This window comes from Colobus angolensis, unplaced genomic scaffold (genome assembly GCF_000951035.1).
Source record: "Colobus angolensis palliatus isolate OR3802 unplaced genomic scaffold, Cang.pa_1.0 Scaffold301, whole genome shotgun sequence".
In the NCBI taxonomy this organism is placed as follows: domain Eukaryota; kingdom Metazoa; phylum Chordata; class Mammalia; order Primates; family Cercopithecidae; genus Colobus; species Colobus angolensis.
In genome coordinates this window covers 3,506,329-3,530,075 of record NW_012116278.1, presented here as the reverse complement: position 1 = coordinate 3,530,075, position 23,747 = coordinate 3,506,329, and the positions used below count along the sequence as shown (strand labels likewise).

General features: G+C 53.5%; 1 protein-coding gene across 1 annotated transcript in view; it reads right to left on the bottom strand.

Annotated features, from left to right (window-relative positions):
* Nucleotides 1-2,256: 2,256 nt before the first annotated feature.
* Nucleotides 2,257-23,747, bottom strand: part of LOC105517541 (whirlin) — a 51,436-nt gene continuing 29,945 nt past the window's right edge. The window contains exons 5-10 of the mRNA XM_011950088.1: nt 23,079-23,288; nt 8,423-8,494; nt 6,829-7,366; nt 4,379-4,560; nt 3,383-3,505; nt 2,257-3,113 (exon numbers count right to left, since the gene is read on the bottom strand). Of these exons, the coding sequence (XP_011805478.1) occupies nt 2,931-3,113; nt 3,383-3,505; nt 4,379-4,560; nt 6,829-7,366; nt 8,423-8,494; nt 23,079-23,288 (1,308 nt within the window). The 3' untranslated portion in view covers nt 2,257-2,930. The remainder of the gene's footprint in view (nt 3,114-3,382; nt 3,506-4,378; nt 4,561-6,828; nt 7,367-8,422; nt 8,495-23,078; nt 23,289-23,747) is intronic.

Here is a 23,747-nt window from a genome sequence, read left to right as displayed (position 1 = left end):
ACTAAGGGCCTGCACTGTGCCAGGCGCAAACATTTTAGCTAATCCTTCTGGGCTCTGGCCCTGGAATGTCAGTGTTGCAAGGGCCCAAGGTGTTTCTCCACACAGGTCATGGAAGTGAAGTGTGTTCCTGGGTTTGAGCAGCATGGCGGTCCTGACTTTTGAACAGAAGAGGAAACTGAGGCTTGGTGCATTGTGTAACCTGCCCAGCATTCTCCAGCAAGGGAGAAGCAGAGACTCCAGTCGTTCCCTCCACCCCCCATTTTGGCATCATGAGTAAAGATGTCAGGGTCACAGGTACATGTGGCCAGGGTGGACCTCTGACAACCCTCTCCCCACTCTTCCAGTACTTGAAGCTGCCTTAGCCCATGACACTGGGCCCTTCAAAAGACACCAGGACAGGTGCAGGAAAGAGCAGACCCAGGCTTCAGGCAGCTGTGGGTCCAAACTTGTCCTTCTTAGCTGTGTGACTTTGGACAACTAACCCCTTGCAAAGGAAAGATTTTAGGTTAAAAGTTCTACTGGGAGGGAAACCCACACACCCAATGGGCTGCAGCCTCAGAGTCAGGCCCAGGAATTCCAGAAGCAACAAGTCCAGAAACCTCATTCTTGTCCTACTCCTTCCAAGTACAGACATGGGGCTGTGAGTAGCAGCTGCTGGGGGTGGCAGTCCCATTGTGTTAGTTTCCTATGGTTACTGTAACAAAACGGCACAAATTCCTTCTCTTACAGAGGGCAGAAGTCTGAAATGAGTCTCTCTGGACTCAGGTCCTTCTGGAGGCTTCCTTCTGGAGGCTTTGAGGGGAGAATCCACTGCCTTGCCTTTCTCTGCTTCTAGTGGCTGCCTATATTCCTCAGGTCATAGTCCCTTCCTTCATCGTCAAAGTACATCTCACTGCAACAACCTCTGTTTCCATCATCACACCTTGTCGTCTTCTGTTACATCTTTCTCTGCTTCCCATTTATAAGAGTCCGGTGATTACACTGGGCCCACCCCATGTCAAGATATTAACTTAATCATGTCTGCAAAGTCCCTTTTGCCATATAAAGTAACATTCCAAAGTTCCAGAGATTTGAATCTGGGTATCTTTGGGGGCCATTATTTAGCCTACCAAACCCATTTTACAGATGGGGAACTTGAGGTTCAGAGAGGTAAAATTACTTGCCCATGACCACACAAGCTTTGGAGCTGAATGCCAGGAGATCTGAGGCCTAACAAAGCTCTCCTGCTGCTAGGTGGGGGGTCATTCTCTGCAGAGGGTCCACAGCACCCTGTGGGGGGATGGCAGGGGTGCCTTCTGAAACACCAGCTGCCTCAGGGGAATCCATGGCTCAGGTCTCAGGTCATCTGCCCAGGCTGGAAAGAGAACAAGGACAGCTAAGAACAGGATCTGGGACAAGAGCATGGAATCAACTGTCCCTAACCCACCACTGACAGAACTCTGGACATAGGCTTGGACAAAGCAAGATTTCTCTTCCATCTTCCAGACAAATATTGAGGACAGAAGGAATGAGCATTGGGGCCAGGACTGGGGCCGTACAGTAGACCATGTCTGCTACGTTTTCCTCCGAGCCCATCCCATATGTTTTGCTCTGACACCCGCTGCCCTTGGCTACTGGAACAGCTTGGCTCACATAGGTAGAGAGCAGGAAGTGATTGGGAATTTATGGCCTCTCCCTGTAGGCTTTGTCCAAAGTCTGACAGGCATGAAAGTCCGGCCCTCTGGCCTTGAGTGGAGACAACTGTAGGCCTAGTGTACACCCTGGGATCCTCCTGGGATCAGGCTGAAGCTGCCCTCTGCAGACTTTGCTTGAAATCTCAGCCTCCCTTGGTTTCCTCCCCTTCCCTGTCCTGCTTCCTGCCGTCCTTGCTGGTCTCCTCTGAGGGCACTTCTTGATGACTGCTTGCGTACAAATCCTTATCTCTAAGGCAGCTTCTGGAAATGAACGGGCAGCATCTGGGATTTAAAACATTCATGCACATTGTGCATTCTGCCTCATAATATACTTGTGGGTTTTAATCTAAAAATATTATCTGTAAATACTCAAGTTTTGCCCTCAAGCCTTCAAGTAAGAGGCTCCAAGATGTGAGTGTGGCTCAAGCACCCCTGCACACCCCACCGTGTATCCCAAATGGAGCCATGGGGGCAGGCAGGGCGGTGGTCTGTGGTGCTCTGACTGACCCCACCTGTCCTGTCCACTCCCCTCCCCACATGGAAACCCCAGCCACACAGGCAGACCACACAGCACGCTGGCCTCTAACCTTGTTCAGATTTCTTTATTGAAAAATTAAAGTCATAAGCTCTGTATATAAATACAATGACACTGCTGGTCACCTGCAAGGCCTCTGGGATAGGCTGGGGGTGCAGAGGGAAGCTGGGGCCTTGGGGTCCCCAGGGGCATGGGGAGGGAAATAAATAATAAATACCATGGGGGATAAGGAGCCAGGAGGAATGAGGGTGTGAATGGGGAGGTGCTCGATGCTTATTTGTGGCACTAAAGGTCCTGCAAGATTCCCCCTGGTTGGGGGCCGTGTCCACGAATTCTCAAGTGACGTCACTTTGGACAAAGGCTCAGGCATCTGGGGATGGGCTGGGTCCTAACTGGAGGGGGGACAGTAGTGCCCCCAACCCAACCTGGAGAAACCAGCGCTCTGCCCTTCCTTTTCCTTTCTTCCTGTCTTGCAACCCACTTGTCTTGGGCGCCTACTGTGTACCCAGTACAGCACCAGTTCCTGACCTGACCTTCTATTTGCCTTGCCCTGCTCTCTTCCTCTCCCAGTTCTGGTCCAGTGGGCTGGGATGGAGGGGGGATGTCTTCCTGCTACCCTGGCCATGCAGCCCCAACCCCGCAAGGAGCTTGATGAAGCCAACGGTGGGAAGGGACTGGAACCAGGGGCTGGGTAGTGGTGGGAGGCCCTCAGGCCTTGGCCTCTAGAGCATCACATTGAACTCAGTGACCAGAAAGTCGATGTAGTCACGGTCCTTGGTCTTGAAGGCCTCGGCGATAACGCGGGCGGCCTCCCGGTGCTCCTTGCCCCGAAGCGTCAGCCCATTCACTTCCAGGATCACGTGGCCCACCTTGAGCTGCCCACAGTTGTGAGCTGAGCCGCCTCTCTGCAGGGAGGAGAAACAGGGCATGGGGTGCCCGAGGGTTAGACAGGCCTGGCTTTGACCACCCACTGGGTCAGTCCCAACACTGCCAAGCAGGCAGCTACAATCTGGGTGGCCACTGCTCAGATTAGGAAAATTGAGGCCCAGAAGATCGATGGTGACATAAGCCTAGGAGTGCTGTGTTACCCATGGGAGTCGCAAAACCCTGGAGATGCTGAGAAAGGGCCTTTCGTGGGTAGGGAGAGATGGCAAGTGGGGCCCTGGGGACATACCTGAATAGTGACAATCCTAGGCAGGGGCTGGCGGGTGTTGGCGCCACCCTCGATGGCAATGCCCAGGGTGGCCGCACTTTTCTTCACACGGACCAGAGTGGACGTGGGCTCCAGGAGTCCAGGCTGTGGGTGTGAGGAAAGACACCACTGAGGCCTTCGCAGTTGGCAGACCTGGCCAGGGGGCTGGGCTGGGCCGGGCCGTGACACCTCCCCGTCAGCAGAGCTCAGGCTCCAGCCCTGTGTCGGGAGCCTCAGGCGTGCCACACGCCAAGCCAAGCACTTGTGTTCTCGGCTCTTTAATCTTCACCAAAATCCCTGAGGCTCGGGAGGTTAAGGAGCTTGCCTAAGGCTGCCTGGTGGTGGCATCAGGACTTTAATCCGGGCCTGACTCCAAAGACTGTCTCAGCCACCTGGTCATGTCAAAACTAAGGGGAGATTAAAGATTCCCAAGGCTGGCCGGGTGCGGTGGCTCACGCCTGTAATCCCAGCACTTTGGGAGGCCGAGGCAGGAGGATCACGAGGTCAGGAGATCGAGACCATTCTGGCTAACATGGTGAAACCTCGTCTCTACTAGAAATGCAAAAAACTAGCCAGGCGTGGTGGCAGGCGCCTGTAGTCCCAACTACTTGGGAGGCTGAGGCAGGAGAATGGCGTGAACCCGGGAGGCAGAGCTTGCAGTGAGCCGAGATGGCGCCACTGCACTCCAGCCTGAGTGACAGAGCGAGACTCCATCTCAAAAGAAAAAAGAAAAAAAAGATTCCCAAGACCAACCTCAGCCTCAGCGCCTAGTGTCAATGCAAAGACAGAGCTGAAACTGGGCCTCCAGATTCCTAATCCAGTGCTCCACCGGGACGTCCAAATCCCTTCAGTGATGGGGAGCTCACTACCTCCCCTTGTGGTCACTTGCCAAGCTGAGGCCAGGTCCCTGGACCTCCCATTCTGTACCTGGGGCCCATGTTCCTCTCGGCCCTCTGCATCCTCCTCCTCCTGGCTCACCGGTTTGTTGGCCCCGTCTGTGGGCCTCTCGTTCCGAGGCAGCTCCCTGCTACTCCTGCTCTTGGTGGACGCCGACTGCCTGCCTCGGCCTGGGGCACTGGCCTCTGCCTCACCAGCATCCACACCACTGTCCTCGCTTAGAGTCTGCCCGCTGTCTGAAAGCTGGGAGAGCGTAGAGGCTGCTGGAGAGGGGAAAAGGAAGAGAGAAGCAGCTTATATAGCTGGGGTCAGGGAGGGCTGCCTGGAGGCAGTGATGGAGATGGAGGTTGGAAGGCTTTGGGAATTCCCCAGGTAAAGATGGGGGAAGGAATGAAGAGATCGTGGTGCTGGAGGGCAGGTCCACTCCCTGCCACCCTCTCCACCTACTCAGGACCTGTCCTTTCAACAAGACCTGGCCTGAAGGCTGTGACTTCCAGGACATCTGCCTGGATCTCCCAGCTCTCAGCTGCTGGCATAATGATTAAAACAGAGGTCAGGAGGCAAACCCAGCACACGGATGTGGGCGTTATCTTTGTTTTAAAACTCACATAATGCTATCAATTTTTAATGATGAACCAACACATTCAAATTAGAAGATTTCATGTAAGTAATTTCTAGCTTCCCAAGAATAAAAGAGAAATTCTGCCACACCTGGCCCGTACCCCTGCGCAACCCCTGCCTGAGCCGAGGGGTGGGCACGTGCCTTCCAGCCACCAGTCAGCTTCACTATGTGTGTAACAGCCTGGCCCCTGAGTGTGACACCCTAAGTTAAGAACACACACTCTGGAGTCTGGCAGGTCAGCTTTGAATTCCCACTGACCAGCTGTGCAAGCCTGGGCAAGTAACAGAGCCTCTCTAAACCTCCTATGTTCGCCTTCTAATACAGAAATGATGGTACCTAACCACTGGGGTGACTGTAAATACTCATAGATCTGATGTATAGAATGGAGCAGTCAAGGGAATAGACTCGTGCTAGACTGCCTGGCTCCAGGGTGTGGGTTCTTGATCTAGGGTTTCAAACTCAGGGGCCCGGCTGTTATATACATAGTGAAGCAGTGTGCGTTGACTGCCCACCACTCGGCTCAGGCAGGGGCTGTGCAGGGGTTCAGGCCAGGTGTGGCGGAATTTCTCTTTTTTTCTTGGTAAGCTAGAAATTACTACTTTCTCTCTCTCTCTCTCTTTTTTTTTTTTTTTTTGAGACAGCTTCTCACGCTGTCGCCCAGGCTGGAGTCCAGTGGTGCAATCTTGGCTCACTGCGACCTCTGCCTCCCAGGTTCCAGCGATCCTCCCGCCTCAGTCTTCTGAGTAGCTGGGACTACAGGTGCCACCACCACACCTGGCTAATTATTGTATCTTTAGTAGAAATGGGGCTTTCACCAAGTTGCCCAGGCTCCTGAGGTCGAACTCCTGACCTCAAATGACCTGCCCGTCTCGGCCTCCCAAAGTGCTGGGATTACAGGCATGAGCCACTGCACCCAGCCAGAAATTACTAATTTCTATGTCTCAATTTGTTCATTCGTAAAATGGGGATAGTAATAGTACCAACCTCATAGTGCTACCGGGAGGATTCAATGAGTTAATACTATAGGCAAGGCCCTTTGAACACTGGCACATACAAAGTGCTTATTGTTAGTGCGGCTGTCAGCTCTTATTATCCCTGTGTGTCCAGCTCAGTGCCAGCTCTAGAGGCAGCAGTAATCCATCGGTGACAGCCCTGGGTCTTCTCACCTCGTCTGCCTGCTCTCCCTCAGCCGCCTGCCCTCACTAAGCTGTGAGGGCCAGGGCCCTGCATTTTGCATCTTGGTCGGTGCAGGCACTCAGGGAACGTCCTATGGGTCCCATGTATCACTGTAGCCACAAGATGGCAGCAAAAGCCAACAAAATGCTCCAAACTCACAGGAGGGCGCGCCACAGCTTTCAGGGTGGGGAAAAAGGCTCTGCCCTTCCCTCTACCCCCCAGCCCATGTCCTCTAGCAAACCGGGGCACAGCATCATCTGGTCTCCCCAAGATTCTTCCTGCACCCTGACCCTAGACCTGTCAGGGATCCAGAGACTGCCACTTCAGTTTCCACCTTCCCCGCAGCATCTACTCCCGGCCAGGCTGTGGGGGACAGGAAGAGAAGCCACCTCTGCCCTCCACGAGTTCAGTCTTCCTGGTGAACGCAGGGTGGCCAGGGTAGGGGGAGCTAGAGAAGGCGCCCCAACCCTCGCAGCAACCTGGCAAGGTTGTCACTGTTATCTCCATTTTATGATGGGGAAAGCAAGGTGTAGACAGCAGCTTGTCCACAGTCACACAGCTAGTCAGTGGCAGAGCCGGGATTCAAACTGGGGTCTCCAATTCCCTTCACCCCTCTGGCCCTGAGCCCCCTCAACAAGTAGCTGGTCCCACCCTTCACTGTGTCATCAGGTAGACTGACCCGGAGAGGACAGGGACCCCCAAGGACCACAGAGCTTGGCCTTGCTGTACTCACTGCGCGTCTGCGGCAGTGCCCTCACTTCATTGACGTCTGGCTCGCTGTCAGGGCAGTGGACCTCCACCATGACGAAGTGCTGGTTTGTGCCTGTCTGGTCCGGGTGGCCAGAGGGCGATGGCGGTGGAAGGCAGTCCCCAGCCACTGTGGCCTCTGCAGAGGGGCTTTTCAGGTGCGGGGGTGACTGGACCCGAGGGAAGGGGCCGATGGGGTGTTGGTTGACCAGGGCCAGATGGGCATCCAGCAGCCTCTTGGAGCTGGGGTTGGCAGGGGAAACGGAGGCATAGACAGGGGAGGAGGGCGAGTCCTGGGCAGAGGAGGTCCCTGGGGTGAGTGCGGTGCCCGCCGGCGGGCTACGGTTCTGTGGAGCTGAGAAGACAGTGCCAGAGCAGGAAGGCGTGGAGGAAGGCAGCTGGAGGTCCTCTCTCCCCAGCTTCCCTGGCTGGCCTACTGGGCAGTCGTTGCCTTGGGCCAGAGGTGGTGGGGGAGGCAGTGGCTTGAAGCCTGACAGCCCCTCGGAGGTGGATCTGACATCGTCCTGCCAAAAGACCCAACAGGTGGAGAAGGAGTCAGAACCCATCACGCCTGGAAGAGGGGAGGCCGAGCAGCCGAGTGGTGCCAGGCCCGACTGGAATTCTGTCCCCACTCTAACTGCTCTTGGCCACGCTGCTCTGAATAATGCAACACCTGAGTGGAAAACTTCTCCCCTGCATCTCGGCAGCTGATGAGCGTTGGGATCCTGGCGGGTGTCTCTGGGGACGGCATCATTACCTTTGGGAACTGAAGTTCTTGGCATCAGCCAGGGCTTCTCACAGGGAACAAGACTTTATTAGAGACAGTATGAAGAGGATGGAAATACAAAAAATGCATTTATTTGGCTTTTCTTTTTAGGGGGTGATCTTGAGTACCAGAGGCAAGAGGTGTGAAAGAACTGGAGAGAGAATGGACAGGAGGAGATGGATACACGGGCTGGGGTGCTGTGTGGCCTCGGGCAAGACACAACACCTCTCTGAGTGCACCTCTGAGAAATGGGGAAAAGCACACCTACCCAGCAGAGGTGGTGTGGTGATGTCAAAAGCCATGTGGATACTGTCAGCACAGTGCCCGTGCCACAGCAAGTGCACGGTGAGGGGCAGCTACGGACACTGTGACTTCCATTCCCCTCTGCCTAGGTCAACACCGGACACCTGCACAGCTCCAACAGCCTTCCAGGCACCGTCCTAAAGGCTTTAATTAATTTACTCCATGCCACATACTTATGGGGTAGGTGTGCTATGATCATCATCCACACTTTACCGATTGGGAAACTGAGGCACAGAGAGGCTAACAAACTTGGTCAAAGTCATACTGTGGCCAGTCAGCCTGACGGCCCCGCCTGAAGTCACCAGAGGCAAGCGATCCTGGTGCCTGCTAGAGATGCCAGAACGGTGCGCTCGTGCACAGACCTGTAGCTGGGTGTGACAGCTCATGGCAGAGGCCTCTGTCTCCTTTGCCACCCTGTGTCCTTTCTCTGTGGCCGTCATGGAGAGGAGAGAGCCTCCAGGGCCTGAGCACACCAGGGAGAGCAGAACCAAAGGGCCAGCCAGGGCCTTACCACGGACACGTCTGGGAGGGCATTGACACTGCCCTGGACAGCCTCGCCGGTTTCCTCCAGGTCCAGAGTGTTCTAGAAATGGACAAGAAAGCAAAGTGAGCAAACAGAAGCTGAGAAGGGAAAACTGGATTGTTCTCCAGCACACCAAAATCGAGGAAGTCTTAGGACACCTCCATGTGGTTCATGTGAACCCTGACATACCTCACTTCATTGAAATTCACTTTACCCACTAAAATGAAGGTCAATTTGCCTGCTGGTCACTTTGAAGTTAAGTTTTCTTTGGGACTTTCTGATCACTTTCAGGCATCCCTGAACTGCCAGAGATGCTGGGGTGTCTCCAGCCTGGGCTAGGAATTCCTGGATTTGGCCATGAGTGCTGTGCTCCACACAGTCATGCCTCCAAAACCCAAGGCCTCTCTCCACCACTTGCTGATGAATCCCAGGAAGGTGTGAAAATGGCGAGAGAGAAGTGGGTGGGGAGAGTCTCTCCCTTTTCTAAATTCTAATGCTTTTCATCCCAAGGTGGTGGTTGAAGGTTTAAACGGACCTTATTTTGCAAAAAACATCTTTTTCTTTCTTCCCTTCCCAATTCACACGAAGAAACCCAATGGCCCCTTAAGTGACACTGGGCTGCCAAAAGGCCATCTGTGGGCCATCTATGGGGGGGTCCATCGGAGCTCCTCTCTGAGCTGGGCTCTCTTGAGGGCTAAGGGAGCCAGTTCTCTCTGTCCCAGAGCCCAGAATGGAGAAGAGCTTCCGTCACTGTGATGATTAGCTTTGCATGTCAACTTGACTGGGCTAGGGGATGCTGAGATAGCTGGTAAAACATTATTTCTGGGTGTGTCTGTGAAGGTGTTTCCAAGAGAGATCAGCATCTGAATGGGTGGACTGGGCAAAACTCACCCTCCCCACTGTGGGTGGGCCTCATCCAATCCACCAAGGGCCTGAACAGAACAGAAAGGCAGAGGAAGGGCAAATTTGCACGCTCTTCTAGAGCTGAGACATCCACCTCCCCCTCCCTCAGACACTGGAGCTCACGGTTACTGGGTCTTTGGACTTGGATTAAAACAAAACCACCAGCTTTCCCGGGCCTCCAACTTGCAGATGGCAGATCCTGGGACTTCTCAACCTCCATCAATGTGAGGGCCAATCCCACACAATAGAGTATATCTGATTGCCTCTCTTTTTCTGGAGAACGCTGACTACATCAACACTTGGCTGAGGTCTCAACTGCAGTGTTCATCACTACTGAGCAGTCTCTGAAGCTGCAGGCTGATAAGGGGCTGGGGACACAGAGGAGGTGAGACACCACCCCTGCCATTGGTAGCTCAGAGACAATGGAGGTAAGTCGACAAGCAAACAAACAACAGGGAGATTGCAGAGAGAGCATTCAATGGGCAAACACAGGCATATAACGCAATCAGGGGAGGGGCTATCAAGGAAGGCTTCTTGGAGGATGGGGCACAACTAAAAGCTAGGTCTTATGAGTAAGCAGAGCAAAGAAGGGAATGATAGGTGTTTCGGACGGAGGAAAGGGTGTAAAGCAGGAATGGAGACAGGAGGTTTGAGAATCCCCGAGCAGCTCCACAGAAGTCAAGCATGGAGCTCTTGGACTTGAGTCTGAAGGCAGTGGGTTGCCATGGAGATGTGGTCAAGTTTGCCTTCTACAAAGATCCCCTTTGCTCTCCAGCCAGGCTGGAACACCACGGACATGTCAGCCTTCACACTGGCTGTTGTCTCTGCCTACAACTCTTCTGCTTGGCTATCCATCCACAAGCCATGCTGTTGCTCACCTCCTTCAAGACCTAATGCACTTGTCACCTCCTCGATGAGGTGTATCCTTACCACCCCGACTAAAATCATAACCTTCCCCTCAGCCCACCCCACCTTTCTTTATTTTTCTCCTTCTCATTGAGCACCATCTCCACCCAGCAGCCAGGGAGTCATCCCGGAAACATATGTCAGGTCTCTGCAGCTCAGGACCCCTAAGGCCTCATCTCAGTTGGAGAAAGTTCCAAACCCCATACTCACTGTGCCTACATGACTGGGCCCTTTCCTGCTACTCCTTCAACATTGAGGGCTCAATCCTGCCCCAGGGCCTTTGCACCTGCTGCTCTCTCTCTGCACCACACTATGGTTCATTCCCTCACTTTGTTTAGTTCCTCAGCGAGGCCCTTCCAGCGCTGCCCCACCGCCATCCCTGTCTATCCCCTGCTCCTGCTTTGGTTTTCTGTGTAACGCCTATCACCATCTGACTTTATACTCTTTGCATACTGTCTGTCTCTCCCAATAGGATATAAACTCTGAGAAGGCAGGATGTGCAACTACTTGGTCCTCACTTTCTCCTCAGTGTTCAGAATAGTGGCTGCTGGATAAATATTTACTAAGCAAACTGATGAATCCATGAATGAATGGCAGGATGAATGAATCAATCAATCACTCTAGCCGTCATTGGAGGAGGCCAGAGCAGGCAGGGAATTGAGGGGGGTGGTGCAGCAGGTCACTGCGGTGAGCAGTAATGAATGTTTGAGTGAGTGTGAAGGCAGCAGGTGGGGACAGAAGGCACTCCTGATGCCACACCCCTAAGACAGAGAGAAGCCAGTCATGCCACACAGATCCCCATCTCAACCCACAGGATGCTCGCTTGGGCCTTCCGGTTCAGTGCCCTGCAAACTCAATGCTCCTCATCTGGTCTCATGATGCCTCAGGGGCAGAGTCAGGCAGGGGCAACTGCCCCCATCTCCCACAAAGTTGAGGCTTACATGCAAACCTTGGTCCTGACCTGTTAACTGCAGACTGCCCCACAGCAAGCTGCTGCTGACAGTCCCTGTGATGCAAGCACAGTGCGTGGTGGTTGGGGGGATTCTTTCAAAAGGGGGAGGGTGATCAGGTTGCTCTCTCACTCACTAATTAGTGACACTGGTTCTGGCTCTGCCACCTCTGAGGCTTCTTTGAGCTCACACCCAGTTCTGCTGCTTGCAGCTGAGTAATGGCGGGTAAATCCTTCCTCTGTAAAACAGGTTAACAGCAAGACCTGCCTTATGCAGCAGATATGTTAACACTTACAAAGCACTCAGAATAGGGCCTGGCATAGTGTACGAGGGAGGTGACTGTTACATGCATTGGGAGATTGGGAGGCCTTGCAATCTGCCCCAGCAAGAGAATGAACTGCGAGACGTGTCCTGGCCCATATGACAACTAGGATGGAAAGGAACGGCAGCCGTCTCATACCACCTCCCTCCTCCAAGACCATAATGAGTCTAATGCTCCCTGGAAGTAGTCCAGCCAGGCGCGTTAAGGTGAACAGTGAGGCAGTGATTGCCATGCAATCACTTCCTCAGGCTCAACATTCATGGCCCTGGCATCAGCAGGAGGCACAGAGAGGGGTCAGAGCCTCAGAGGTATCTACAGCAAAGATAAGGGGAGCCTCTGCCACACTCAAGTGGAGCCACCGCCCCCTGCCCCAGGAATTCGACCTGCAGCTGATCCTGGGGGAAGCCAGGGTTGGGCTCAGATGACAGTACATGGTGGGACCAATGCCATCGGATTCTGCCCTGCTCTGGCGCATCAGGGACTTTGCACATTCAGCTGCGCAGGAAGCTCTTATCAGGCAGCCATGACTTTCCAGGGAAGCTCAGGGAGGGTATGACTTTTTCCCGGAAAGGGTATTAGAGAACTACAAAGGACCTGCTGTGTGCCAGGCCCTGTGCTGGGTGTTTTACTTGTATTATCTCGTTTGATCCTCCCAACGACCCTGTGAGGCAGGTACTAGGATTGTCCCTTGTCACATCGATTACTCCTAAAGTTCAGAGAGGGAAGTGACTTGTCCAAGGTCATCTGACCATTCTACAGAAAGTCAGGTTTCTAACCTGGGTCTGGGTCACCCCAAAGCCCATGCTGCACTATCCCAGCCCCAGAAATGGACACGACCCTGATGTCATAGGAACCTGAGGCCCCCACGAGCAACCCTCTTGGAAATGAGAGAGAAGGCAGCCATAGCTGGCCCTGGCCTCAGCCTCATTCCCTGCTACTAACTGCATCCTGGGGGCATGGCAGGTGGAGACGGAGGGTTGGGAGGGTGAGGGGTAGACGAGGGATGAATATCCAGCCCTGTCGGGGAGGCCTGAAGTGGAGCAAATGGCAGACGGGTCGGAGCCCAGCCCTCGGAGCCCAGCCCTGCCAGACTCCATCTGCTGAATCCAGACGCTCAGGAGTCCCGAGTCCCCAAGCCATGTTCCTTATGCATCTGAAATAGCTGCAGACAGCCGGCTAAGAATCCGGGGGATGCGTCAGCAGAAACGCCTGCGGAACGGGCTTCCAGAGGAGGCTCAAGGTCAGAGCTCATGCAGGAGCTGGGCCTGTTTGCTTTCGCCACCACCCACACACAGTCACAGCCACCTGGGTCCCCTCCCCCCGCATCCACTGAGGCCAGAGCCTCAATGAGGGCCTAGACCTGGTGGCTCCATTAATCCTGCCAGATGCTACCCTTCACCCAGTCTACAGCTGAGGTGACTGAAGATCAGAGAGGGAAGGTCACCTGTGCAAGGTCACACAGTAAGGACGGGGCAGAAAGCTGAACTCTATTAAAGGCCTGACTCCATATCCCCGACAAAATCCTGCTTCCCATAAGAGCCAAGACGACCTGCTGCCATTGTTCTTCCACCTCCTTCCTCAAATCTGTGGCAGTTCAGGAAATTCCCTTTTTTTCAGAGAAAAGAACGCCTTATTTCCTGAGCTGGCCCAATCAGGGCCCAGATATCACAGAAGTGCGGTCTGGGGGAACTGTAAGGGGATGAAATGAAGAGAGGCAACCTTTGCAGGGTGGACTCAGGGGCCGGTAAGGCTCCCCTGCATGACATCAAAGCCTGAGGCCGCCTGGGCACCCTGGGGCCACCTCAGCAAAATGCAGGTTCTCCCTCCCAGCCCTTCTCCTCCCCTCAGCCCAATTCTGGGTTTCTAGGCCTCCTTCCCCTCATTATGATGGGAGGGCTCTTACATAAAGGTGCTATTTCCAGTTCGTTATTCATCATGCCTCTGCACTCTGATGTCAAGCCAACAGGCTCCCCCAACCTCCACCCCAAAAGGCACCAGAGACCTGAGGCTGAGTGGTTCTTTCTTCATTCCGTATGTAGGGAAACTGAGGCACTGAGTCACAAAGACCTCTGGATGGTCGCCAGTGGGGGCCTAGATTTTGCCTGAAGGGGCTGCTGACAGGAAGGGAGATAAAGGCAGAGGGAGAAAGAACTCAGAGGGATAATAACAGAAAAGAGAGAAAACAGAAGATTCAGCAGAAAAGGCAGAGGCAGAGAGCAATGAGGAAGCAAAGAAAAGAGCAGGGCAAGGCTGGCGGCACAGCCGGAGCTGGGCTGGGAAGAGGAGCTTGTGACCCCAGGAAAGCCTACGGGGTTAGGGAGATGGAGGGATGGGGATGTAAGCCAGGGAGAGCCAGGAAGTCCTGGCATTGCTGGGGGGCAGCGGGGCTCCCCAGAGTGAAGGGGCAGGGGCCAGGGAGTCAGAGATTTGTGGGACAAGACCCTGGAAATGTCAGTCATGCAGGTGGTGACGGGGATCATTGGACCAGCAATCTCTCCAAGCAAGGGTAAGGGTGTAAGTCTGGGGGCTGAAGGAAAAGGTCAGAGGTGCGGAATGGGAGAGAAATGATCCTGAAAGCAGCTCACTGGGCCCCACACTGGCTGGTGTGGCTGAGATCATGGGAACAACCTCAACACTGGGCCAGCCCTGTGCTTTTCTACCAGCCTGTCTGTTCTGGCTATCATAATTGACCACCGAATCACAACAGTGGGAAGCTCTTTGGGAAGCTTCTGCATGAAGCCCTCCTGAGATGGGGCAGGAGTCACTGCCTCCTTGCAACGAGGCCTGTGCCCTGCTGAACAGACCAGGCTTCCTCCTGCTAAACTGAAACCTGCTCCACACCTCCCTCCCTGTGGTCTTAGGAAAAGGACGTCAGTGGAAAGAGAAAGTGACCCAGAATCTCTAGAAGGTTAAGGCAAGCAGAGCCCTCAGGATAAGGCTGGAAACCTGGGCTCCCGGGAGGGAATGCTGGCACCTGAGAACTTGGCTTGGGGAACCATTACATCTTCATTTCCATTAACCTCTAACTGAAAAGCCCTATTTCCTTTCATTGCTAACAGAGGAAGCAAAGCCTCAGAGGAACTGGCCATGGTCACCCACAGAGAGCACCGTTCTTTCACGTCACACTCCAGCTGCTGCAGATGTCGCAAATTCCCATTTACGCACCTCTCAGCTTCACAGTTACAGCAGTTACTGACCCACTGCTCGACCCTGTTATTGCTGTCCTAAAGTGGCACGTTTTACGACGTGTTTCATATTCTGAAAATTATATCAGGTATTTCCTCATATAATTTGTCATCCTATGTACTGTATTTTATTTTAAACATTTAAAGCTTTATTCTAAGAAGGGATCCCAGGACTTCACCAGCCTGCCAGAGGGGTCTATGGCACAGAGATGAGGAAGACCCCAGTCCTAAGTCAGTGCTTTGTCCAAGTCCCCCTTTGATAGCTTGGAAAGTCCTCACTCAGAGGACAGCAGGGGCCAGCCCATGTTCAAACAGGCTCTGACCTCCACGGGCTTGGCTCTGTTCGGTGGAAAGAGCTTTCAGCAACCCCACGTTGCCACAGTGGAAGGCAGGTGTTCCATAAACCGCTATAGAGACAGCAAAGCACTGGCTGGGAGGAATGGTCCTATTCAGGATCCAGGTAAAGCTGTGGCCGGCCCCAGAGGCTTTAACGCCTCTGGGCAAACTGATGATTCTGGAAGGTGCAGGGGGCACATGCTGAGGCCTCCCTGGGATGGAGTGGGCTCTTCTACTCAAGGAGAAGACACCCACTATCCTCGCTGTGCCCTCTCTGGGCACTCAGCAGCTTCCTGGGGTGGGGGATAGGAGGTCATCTGGACAGGAGCAACAGCTTCTCCTGGTCACCCAAATCCACCCTGCACCTCTGGGCTCTCTCCACACAGAGGAGGCAGCTTTAAAAATGCAAACAGATGGCTGGGAGTGGTGGCTCATGCCTGTAATCCTAACACTTTGAGAGGCCTAGACAGGAGGATCCCTTGAGGTCAGAGGTTCGAGACCAGCTGGGGCAACACAGTGAAACCCTCATCTCTACAAAAAAATGTAAAAATAAGCTTGTGCATGGGAACATGTGCACCTGTAGCCTCAGCTACTCAGGAGGCTGAGATGGGAGGACCACTTAAGCCCAGGAGTTCAAGGCTGTAGTGAGCTACCCCAACAGAGACCCTATCTCTTTAAAAAAAAAAAATGCAGGTTGGGCGCGGTGGCTCAAGCCTGTAATCCCAGCACTTTGGGAGGCCGAGACGGGCGGATCACGAGGTCAGGAGTTCGAGACCATCCTGGCTAACCCGGTGAAACCCCGTCTCTACTAAAAAATACAAAAAACTAGCCGGGCGAGGTGGCGGGCGCCTGTAGTCCCAGCTACTCGGGAGGCTGAGGCAGGAGAATGGCGTAAACCCGGGAGGCGGAGCTTGCAGTGAGCTGAGATCCGGCCACTGCACTCCAGCCCGGGCGACAGAGTGAGACTCCGTCTCAAAAAAAAAAAAAAAAAATGCAAACAGGATCACATCACATCCTTACTAAAGATTCTCCACAGTGTCCCATGGTTTTAGGATTAAACACAAACACCTCCTGCTCCCAACCCTTGCCCCTCTACCCCTCACTCCTGACACTCCGGCCCTACTGGTCTCCTACCATTCTTCTGAGTGGCCATGTGCCTACCTGCTCAGGGCCCTCAGACATGCCCGGCCAGCTCCTCAGCTGTCTCACCTCATCTATTGCCTGGCTGTAGCCAGCAACTTCAGATCTTAGCTTCAACCTCTCCCCCAGTACCCTAGACTGGTCGGGGCCCATGTATGTTCTCACACCACCCTTCAGCCCACTTTATCAGAGCGTGAGTTATGGAGATGATTTGAGTTGAGGTGACCTCCTTCACTGGACCTGCTCAGCTTCAAGAGGGCAGGCTCAGCACCCGGCAGGCAGGAGATGCTCCACAAAGGCTGCTGCATAGATGAAGGGGTGGCTGAATGCATGAGTGAAGGGATAAATGGAGTTCCTCTCTCATTCCGCTCATGGATAGAGGAGGATTCTCTCAACCCTCCAGGTTGGACCAAGGTCAGGACGCACAAGGAGAAATAAGGCCCTTTGAGAATTTTCTACTTGTTTCTGAAAACAAGCTGGCTTGACAGTGAGGGGGTCCCTGTAGCTGCAGGGGCCTGAGACAGGCCTGAGCTTCTCCCAGCTCACTGTGCTGCAGACAAGGAGGGAGGCACAGAGGCCACAGAAGGAGGCCAATGCAGTGAAGTGCTGACAGCAAAACCCACTGCCCCCTGTTCGCCTTCTTTTTGGGGGACAAGAGAAGGGAAGAAGGACAGTAAGGCCTTCAGGGGCAGGGATCCTGTCCCCAGCATCCTTGGGCAGGTGCTGGGAGCCTCTTTCCAGGCATATAACAGGGCTGGAGCAAAAACTCAAATCCAGGTGGAAAAAGCCTGAGGTCAAGTCCAGGGCAAATCCCAGCTGCTGCCTCCTGACCTTAAGGGCATTTGCTCCACGAGTACAAGGCTGGCCTTTACCTCTCCAATCCCCTTTTCTCCATAATGCTGTGCAGTGCCTGAAACGGTTTGGCTCTATATCCTCACCCAAATCTCATGTTGAATTGTAATCCCCAGTGTTGGGGGAGGAACCTGGTGGGAGGTGATTGGATCATGGGGGCGGATTTCCCTTTTGCTGTTCTCACGATAGAGAGTGAGATCTCATGTGATCTGGTTGCTTAAAAGTGTGTAGGACTTCCCCCTTCTCTTCCTCCTCCTCCAGCCATATTAGATGTGCCTGCTTCCCCTTCACTTTCCACCATGATTATAAGTTTCCCGAGGCCTCCTCAGCCATGCTTCCTGTACAGCCTATAGAACTGTGAGTCAATTAAACCCCTTTTCTTCATAAATTTCCCAGTCTCAGGTAGTTTCTTACAGCACTGTGAGAATAGATTAATACAGGGCCCTTTTCCAACATTTGGAGTAGAAATAGAATGGGCTGTCCACACTCCACACCCGCATATCCACTCCTGATCTCACTGAATCTTCACAGCAACCCACAGACAGCTGGCCTTATCAGCCCACTGTACAGATGCAGAAGCGGAGGCCCAGAAGACACAGGTCACCTGCCCAAGGTGACAAAGCAACTAGTCTGGAGAGCAGAACCCAGCTGGTGGGATCCCAAAATCTGTGCAATTAAGCCCCTCTGCCACAGGCATGCTGGCACTAGATGAAGAATTCAAGAAATAACAGGCAGGCCTTTCTTCTTTCACTCTGCTCTCCCAGCCAACATCTTTATGGGGGGAAATGATATTGTGTGAAGGCAGCAAAAAATGCTCAGGGCTGGCTCTCTATTAGACAAATGGAAAATCAACACAGTTTGTGAACGGGGGAAAGCTGGATCTGATTTCCTTTGATTGACTGTGTCTGCTTTGAGGGGAAATGGCTGCAGAATGAGCCACATTTAACCTGGGTTCAATAATCACACAGCATGATCCGAGGAATTCAGGCTAAATGGAAACTGGCTCCATTTGGGGCCAGTGTCTGGGGCATATCGGTCATCGATAGCCAGCCAGCTGATGTCACTTTGCCCATGTGAACACTAGAACAAACAACATTTTCCTACAATGTGGGAGGCGAATGTTCAGAAGGCCACATGATGGAAGATAATCCTGCAGGCGGCCGGGGAGTGTGTGGGTTCCTTCCAGTTTCTGCTCCACGCTTACTGGGCCTCCATTTTGCACCAGCTCTCCCTGTTTACTGGGCAAGGGAAACTCATGAAGAGGTTAAAGCAATGTGACAAGTGACTTAGCGGAGATACGAGAAGTGTGTGAGCTCCATGCAGGAAGGGATTTTGGCCATGTTATGTTTGGATTGTTGTCCACATTTGGGGGTTATTACTCAGCATTACTGCAGCAAAAGCTTACTAATTTGTGGTGTTGTAGACCACAGAGTGGCACTTAGTGGTGAATAAAGATGATTATTTCAAGCTCTTTCTCTCTCTTGAGGAATGCTGCAGTCCTTGTTCAAATATACACAGAAGAGGTGGGAACACAGAGCTGCCATTCCCTGCTGTGCCTCCCCCAAATATTTTCCAGCACCTCCTGATGTGGAGAAGACTCTCAGAATTGGAGGAGCCATGGGGGTCTGCCGTGGTTATACAGATGGGGAGACTGAGGCCAAGAGTGAGTGAGGGGCTTTCTTGAGAGCACACTGCCTGGGAGAGACAGAATGGAGTACAGGTGTGGGGGTCCAGACTCCTAGGATGGGTCCCAGCGCCTTGTGCACTCTGCAGGAGGGCTTCCAGGTGGAGGAGGTTTCTGTCCTGTGGCCACAGTAACTGCACATGCGGTTGCTGCCCTTAAGCAGTCAGCAGTCACAGTGGGTAACTGGGAAACCTGTACAGGTTTTTATTTGTTTGTTTGTTTGTTTTTCTGAGACGGAGTCTTGCTCAGTTGCCCAGGCTGGAGTGTAGTGGCGCGATCTCGGCTCACTGCAAGCTCCGCCTCCCAGGTTCACGCCATTCTCCTGCCTCAGCCTCCCGAGTAGCTGGGACTACAGGCGCCTGCCACCACGCCCAGCTAATTTTTTTTTGTATTTTTAGTAGAGACGGGGTTTCACCATGTTAGCCAGGATGGTCTCGATCTCCTGACCTCGTGATCCACCCACCTCAGCTTCCCAAAGGGCTGGGATTACAGGCATGAGCCACCGTACCTGGCCCTGTACAGGCTTTTATAATAGGACATAATGAGGCAAGAGCTGTGACCAAAGGAAGCCCGGGGGCAAGAGGAGTCTTGGCCTGAAAGTCACTCCCCTTGGGAGGATCAGGGAAGTCTTCTTGGAATAGGCAGCTTCTGAGCTGAGGGCTGAAGCACACATAGGAGACAGTCAGGTCATATGAAGTGGGGAGAAGAACATTCCAGACAGAAAGAATGTGGCATATGCAAAGGCCAAGGGGTCTCTCAACATCACGGCACAGAAATTACCATCCTCATTTTACAGATCCTAAAACTGAGCTCAGAGAGGTGAAACCACTTCCTGAGGTCTTACAGCAAGAAAGTGGCAGCGCTGGGATTTGAATGGAGGGGATTCTCACTCCAGAGCCCAGGAAACCTGATGAATTGGTGACCTGGAAATACAGTCAGCACCAATAAGAACCCCTAGTCCCCACCAGGACTGGGTGCAGACATACGGGGGTGGCAGAAAAGGCCACAGCCCCCTACCCCGGCCCCTGGCTAAGGGACTCCCACAGTCCCCACTGGCAGGAAGGACGGTACCTCCATCAGGTCTATAAGCCACAGCAGCCGCTCCTGGGGAGGAAGGATGAGCAAAAGGCAAAAAGAAAAGATACATCAAATAAATATTAGGGAATGGGTGGGTGCAGCAACAACAACCCCTTCCCCAAACACACACGTGCACACACACATGCCAAATCCACACATTCTCCAAACCCCTTTTCTATTTACCTTGAATGCTTTGGGGAGGAATACAGGAGAGAGGGGAGGGAAAGACCCCACCACCATGACCAGCACCCCTTCATTCTGCCTGCCTCCTTGAAGGAAACAGGGGAGACCCCACTGTTCTGAAGAAATGACATTTGTCCCTGCTAAAGGGCCTTCAGGAGACAGTCATCTACTTTGGGGCGGGGCTGGGATCCCTATTCCCAGATAGAAAGACAAGCTCAGAGAAGGGAAGTGAATTGTGTGAGGTCACACCTGCTAATGAAAGGCGGAGCTTCAAGGAGGGCCCTGTTTGGAAGCCTCTGTTGGAGAAGGCCTGGACTTCAGGGAGGCCCAAGCCCTGTGACATCAGAGAAGCTGAATCTGTGGAAGGCAGCTCTGGGCTGTGCATGTGGAGGGTACCTGGGTGGGATGAAGGTCAGAGGGGCAGTGGCAGTCCCTCTGCCTCGCACCTTCCAGAGCCTCCCCGGGTCCCCCAAGGCCCTGGGTACCATCTCCAGGTAGTTTTCCCCGGCCAGGTGGGGCTGGGTCCGAAAGAACCGAGGCTTCACCTGCCCTCGGGGTGTGGCCAGCATTTCTGGGATGCTGGTGCTAGCAGGTTACTCACCCCGGACCCACGGGCATCCTCTCATTTAATCCTCCCAACAAGCTGGGGGAAGTAGTATCACTGCCCCTCTGCAAAAGAGGAAACCAAGGCACCGCGAGCTCAAGTGCCCTTTCCACGCTGCCTTTCCTGCTTGCACAGTTTTCTCTTCGAATCACCTCCAGGAGCTCATCCTGGTCTAGGTGAGTCCTGATCCTGACATGCATGTGCCACGTGGTGGGCCATAGACTTTCACAGTCACAAATTCTGAGTCGTTCCCACCTCAGAAACCTGGGGAAAACCTTCAGGACCACCTTTTTCATCTGTCCCGAAAAACTCTCTGTATAAAACCATCCTATGGCCTTTCTGAGGTCTGCCTTCCCCAGGGTGCCCCAATTTGCAGTGAGAGCCCCTCTGGCAGAGCAGGGCCAACTTCCACAGCTGGGATCTGGACTGGCCCCAGATGGTGCTTCTCAGGTAGGGGAGAGTCCCCAGAGCTGGGACAAGGTCCCTGTGGGCCAGTGCTGAGCTGGGGGCTCCTGACCCCTGCCTAGAGCCCTTGCCAGGCAAGATAGTCACCCAACTTCTGGCACTCCAGCCTGATTTGCCCTCAGGGCTTCGGGCTGCTGTAGTCAGAACCAGCAAGGACCCCAGGCCATTTTATCCACGCAGAAACTGAAGACCAGAGAGGCTGGGGCTCAAACCTAGACCTCTTGCCTCCCAGACCGAAACACATCCTGCCCCACTCACTGGATATTTCATCTCTGATTCTAAATGGACTATTGCAGAAGCACAGTCTGCAGTTTCCCAGGTTTCAGAGCAATGGCTCATGGCTGCTGAGGCCTGAACATTATCAAGGCCAATCTCAGTGGAGCCCATCTTAGACAGAAACAGTCATCAGGCCAAGGACCTGCACCCTTAAACCAGATCCTCACCCAAATGCCATACCAAAGTATGTGCTCAGAGCCTGGGGTGAAGGACAGCCTCTTCCCTGCCCCAGAAGAGATCTGCTTGTCCCAGAACATGAAACTGCCTCTGCTGCAGCCATGTCCAGCCCTAGAGGAATGCAGGGCAACTTGTGGGGATATCCCAGGAAGGAAATGAGCACCCTTGGAAATGATGGTAACTCAGGATGGGAAGGATAGAGGTAAAAGAGTATAAAGGAATCACCTTCAGAAACCTAGAACCCCAGGGCTAAAGAAAAGTCACACTAGGAGTTCGAGTTTGCAAAAGAGAGGGGTGCATGCTCCTGGGCCATTTCCTGGTGGCTGCAAGCTCATCCTCACTCGTTAACCACCGGTGTCTGCAACCATGGCCATCACTGCACACCTCTGAGCTTCTACTCTCCCATTTAACAAGACAGCTAACACTGTATCTGCCTCCAGTCTGAGATTCCTCCAGAAAGAGCTCTCAGTTCAGCATCTGGGAGCAACTGCCTGCTTAAGAAACATTACTCTCCCCACTCCCTTTCCATAGAAGAGTGGTGATGAATGACCTCAAGGTGAGAAACAAGGGCACAGAGGAGAGTATGGGGTCAAGCCAGTTCTCCTGACCTCCAGCCCCGACTCTTCCACTGCATGGACCTTAACAACCAGTTGTTTCCCAAGACAGGTAACAAGGCATATCCTCCTGCCCCTTCCTTGCAAAGGCCTCCTGGGATTCATTTGCCTCCAGGCATCCAGGGGGCAGAACCATACCGAGATGGCCAGATGCTTTGCTAGGGGGCTGGTGAGTCTACAAGAAAGTCACACTGGGGCCAGGCACAGTGGCTCACACCTGTCATCCCAGCACTTTCGGAGGCCGAGGTGGGCGGATCTCCTGTTGTCAGCAGTTCGAGACCAGCCTGGCCAACATGGCAAAACCCTGTCTCTACCAAAAAATACAAAAATTAACTGGTTGTGGTGGTAGGCACCTGTAATCCCAGCTATTCAAGAGGCTGAAGCAGGAGAATTGCTTGACCTGGGGAGGTGGAGGTTGCAGTGAGCCAAGATTGCGCCCCTGCACTCCAGCCTATGTGACAGAGCAAGACGCCATCTCAGAAAAAAAAAAAAAAAAAAAAAAAAAGTGAAGCTGGGCTTGGGCTCCAGAGACCAAAAAAAGGGTGGGCTCTTGAGGAAAATAAAAATCACAGTCCAAGTTACCACGCCCACTACCATCTACTGAGTGCCCAGCGGGAGTGGGCACCATGCCAGAGGCATTCCCAAGGATTCTAATGATCTTTTTCTATTTGCCTAATTACCTACTTTTTTTTTCCACCTTTCTTCCCCAGCTTCCCAGACTGCAAGCCCCAGGAGGCAGGGCCACATCTCTCCTGTCCACCTGTTGTCCCCGAGAGCCCATGCCTGGCATGCAGTAGACATTCAACAACTATTAGGTTTTTACAGATGAAGAAACTGAGGCTCAGAGAGGCAAGGCACACAGCTGGTAAGTGGTGGTGCTGGGATTCGAACTCAAGCTGGTCTCACTCCAAAGCCAGCATCTTAACTCTGCCCTGGCTACTAAGCCAGGATCAAGGCAGGGGAAGCTCACCCTGGCTGAGCTGACGGTGGTGGAGGTGCCGTGGCTGCCTGCGGATGAACCCGTGTCACTGTAGGAGACCACGGAGTAGGTGTCCCCAGCCCCGGGGCCCGGGGGCTGCCGCGCCTTCATGGACTCAATCTCACGCCTCAGCACCAGGTGGTCGAAGCGTTCTAGGTCTTGCGGGGAAATGGTGCCTCTCACCTCAGAGAGGAGTGAGAACTGGAGGCAGGGACAAAAGGGGCACTCAGCAGGGAGCGCTACCAGAAGGTGGAAGAGGGGTCCTGCTACCCCCAAAGGACTGGCATGCAAACTTGACCCTGCCTCCCCTCCTTAACTGTCTGGCTCCCCAGTGCTCTCAAGAGAAAGGCCAAACACTGTCACCTGGACACCGGGCCTAACATCATCTGACTCCTGCTTCCCTGTCACCGTCTCGGCAAGCACACGTGGCTGTGACTCCCTGGACACACTATAATATTTCAAGCCACGAAGCCTCTGGCTGTCCATCCCTTCCACCCAGAATACCCTTTCCAATACTCATCTCCAAATCCTATTTCCTCTGTTAAGTCTTCCAAAACATAACCCCTCCCGGTGGATTTCACCACCTCTTCCTTTGTACAGTTTCTGGACCTCAAACAGCTTGGAGCAGCGTTCTCAAAGCTGGTGGCACAGCACAGTCAC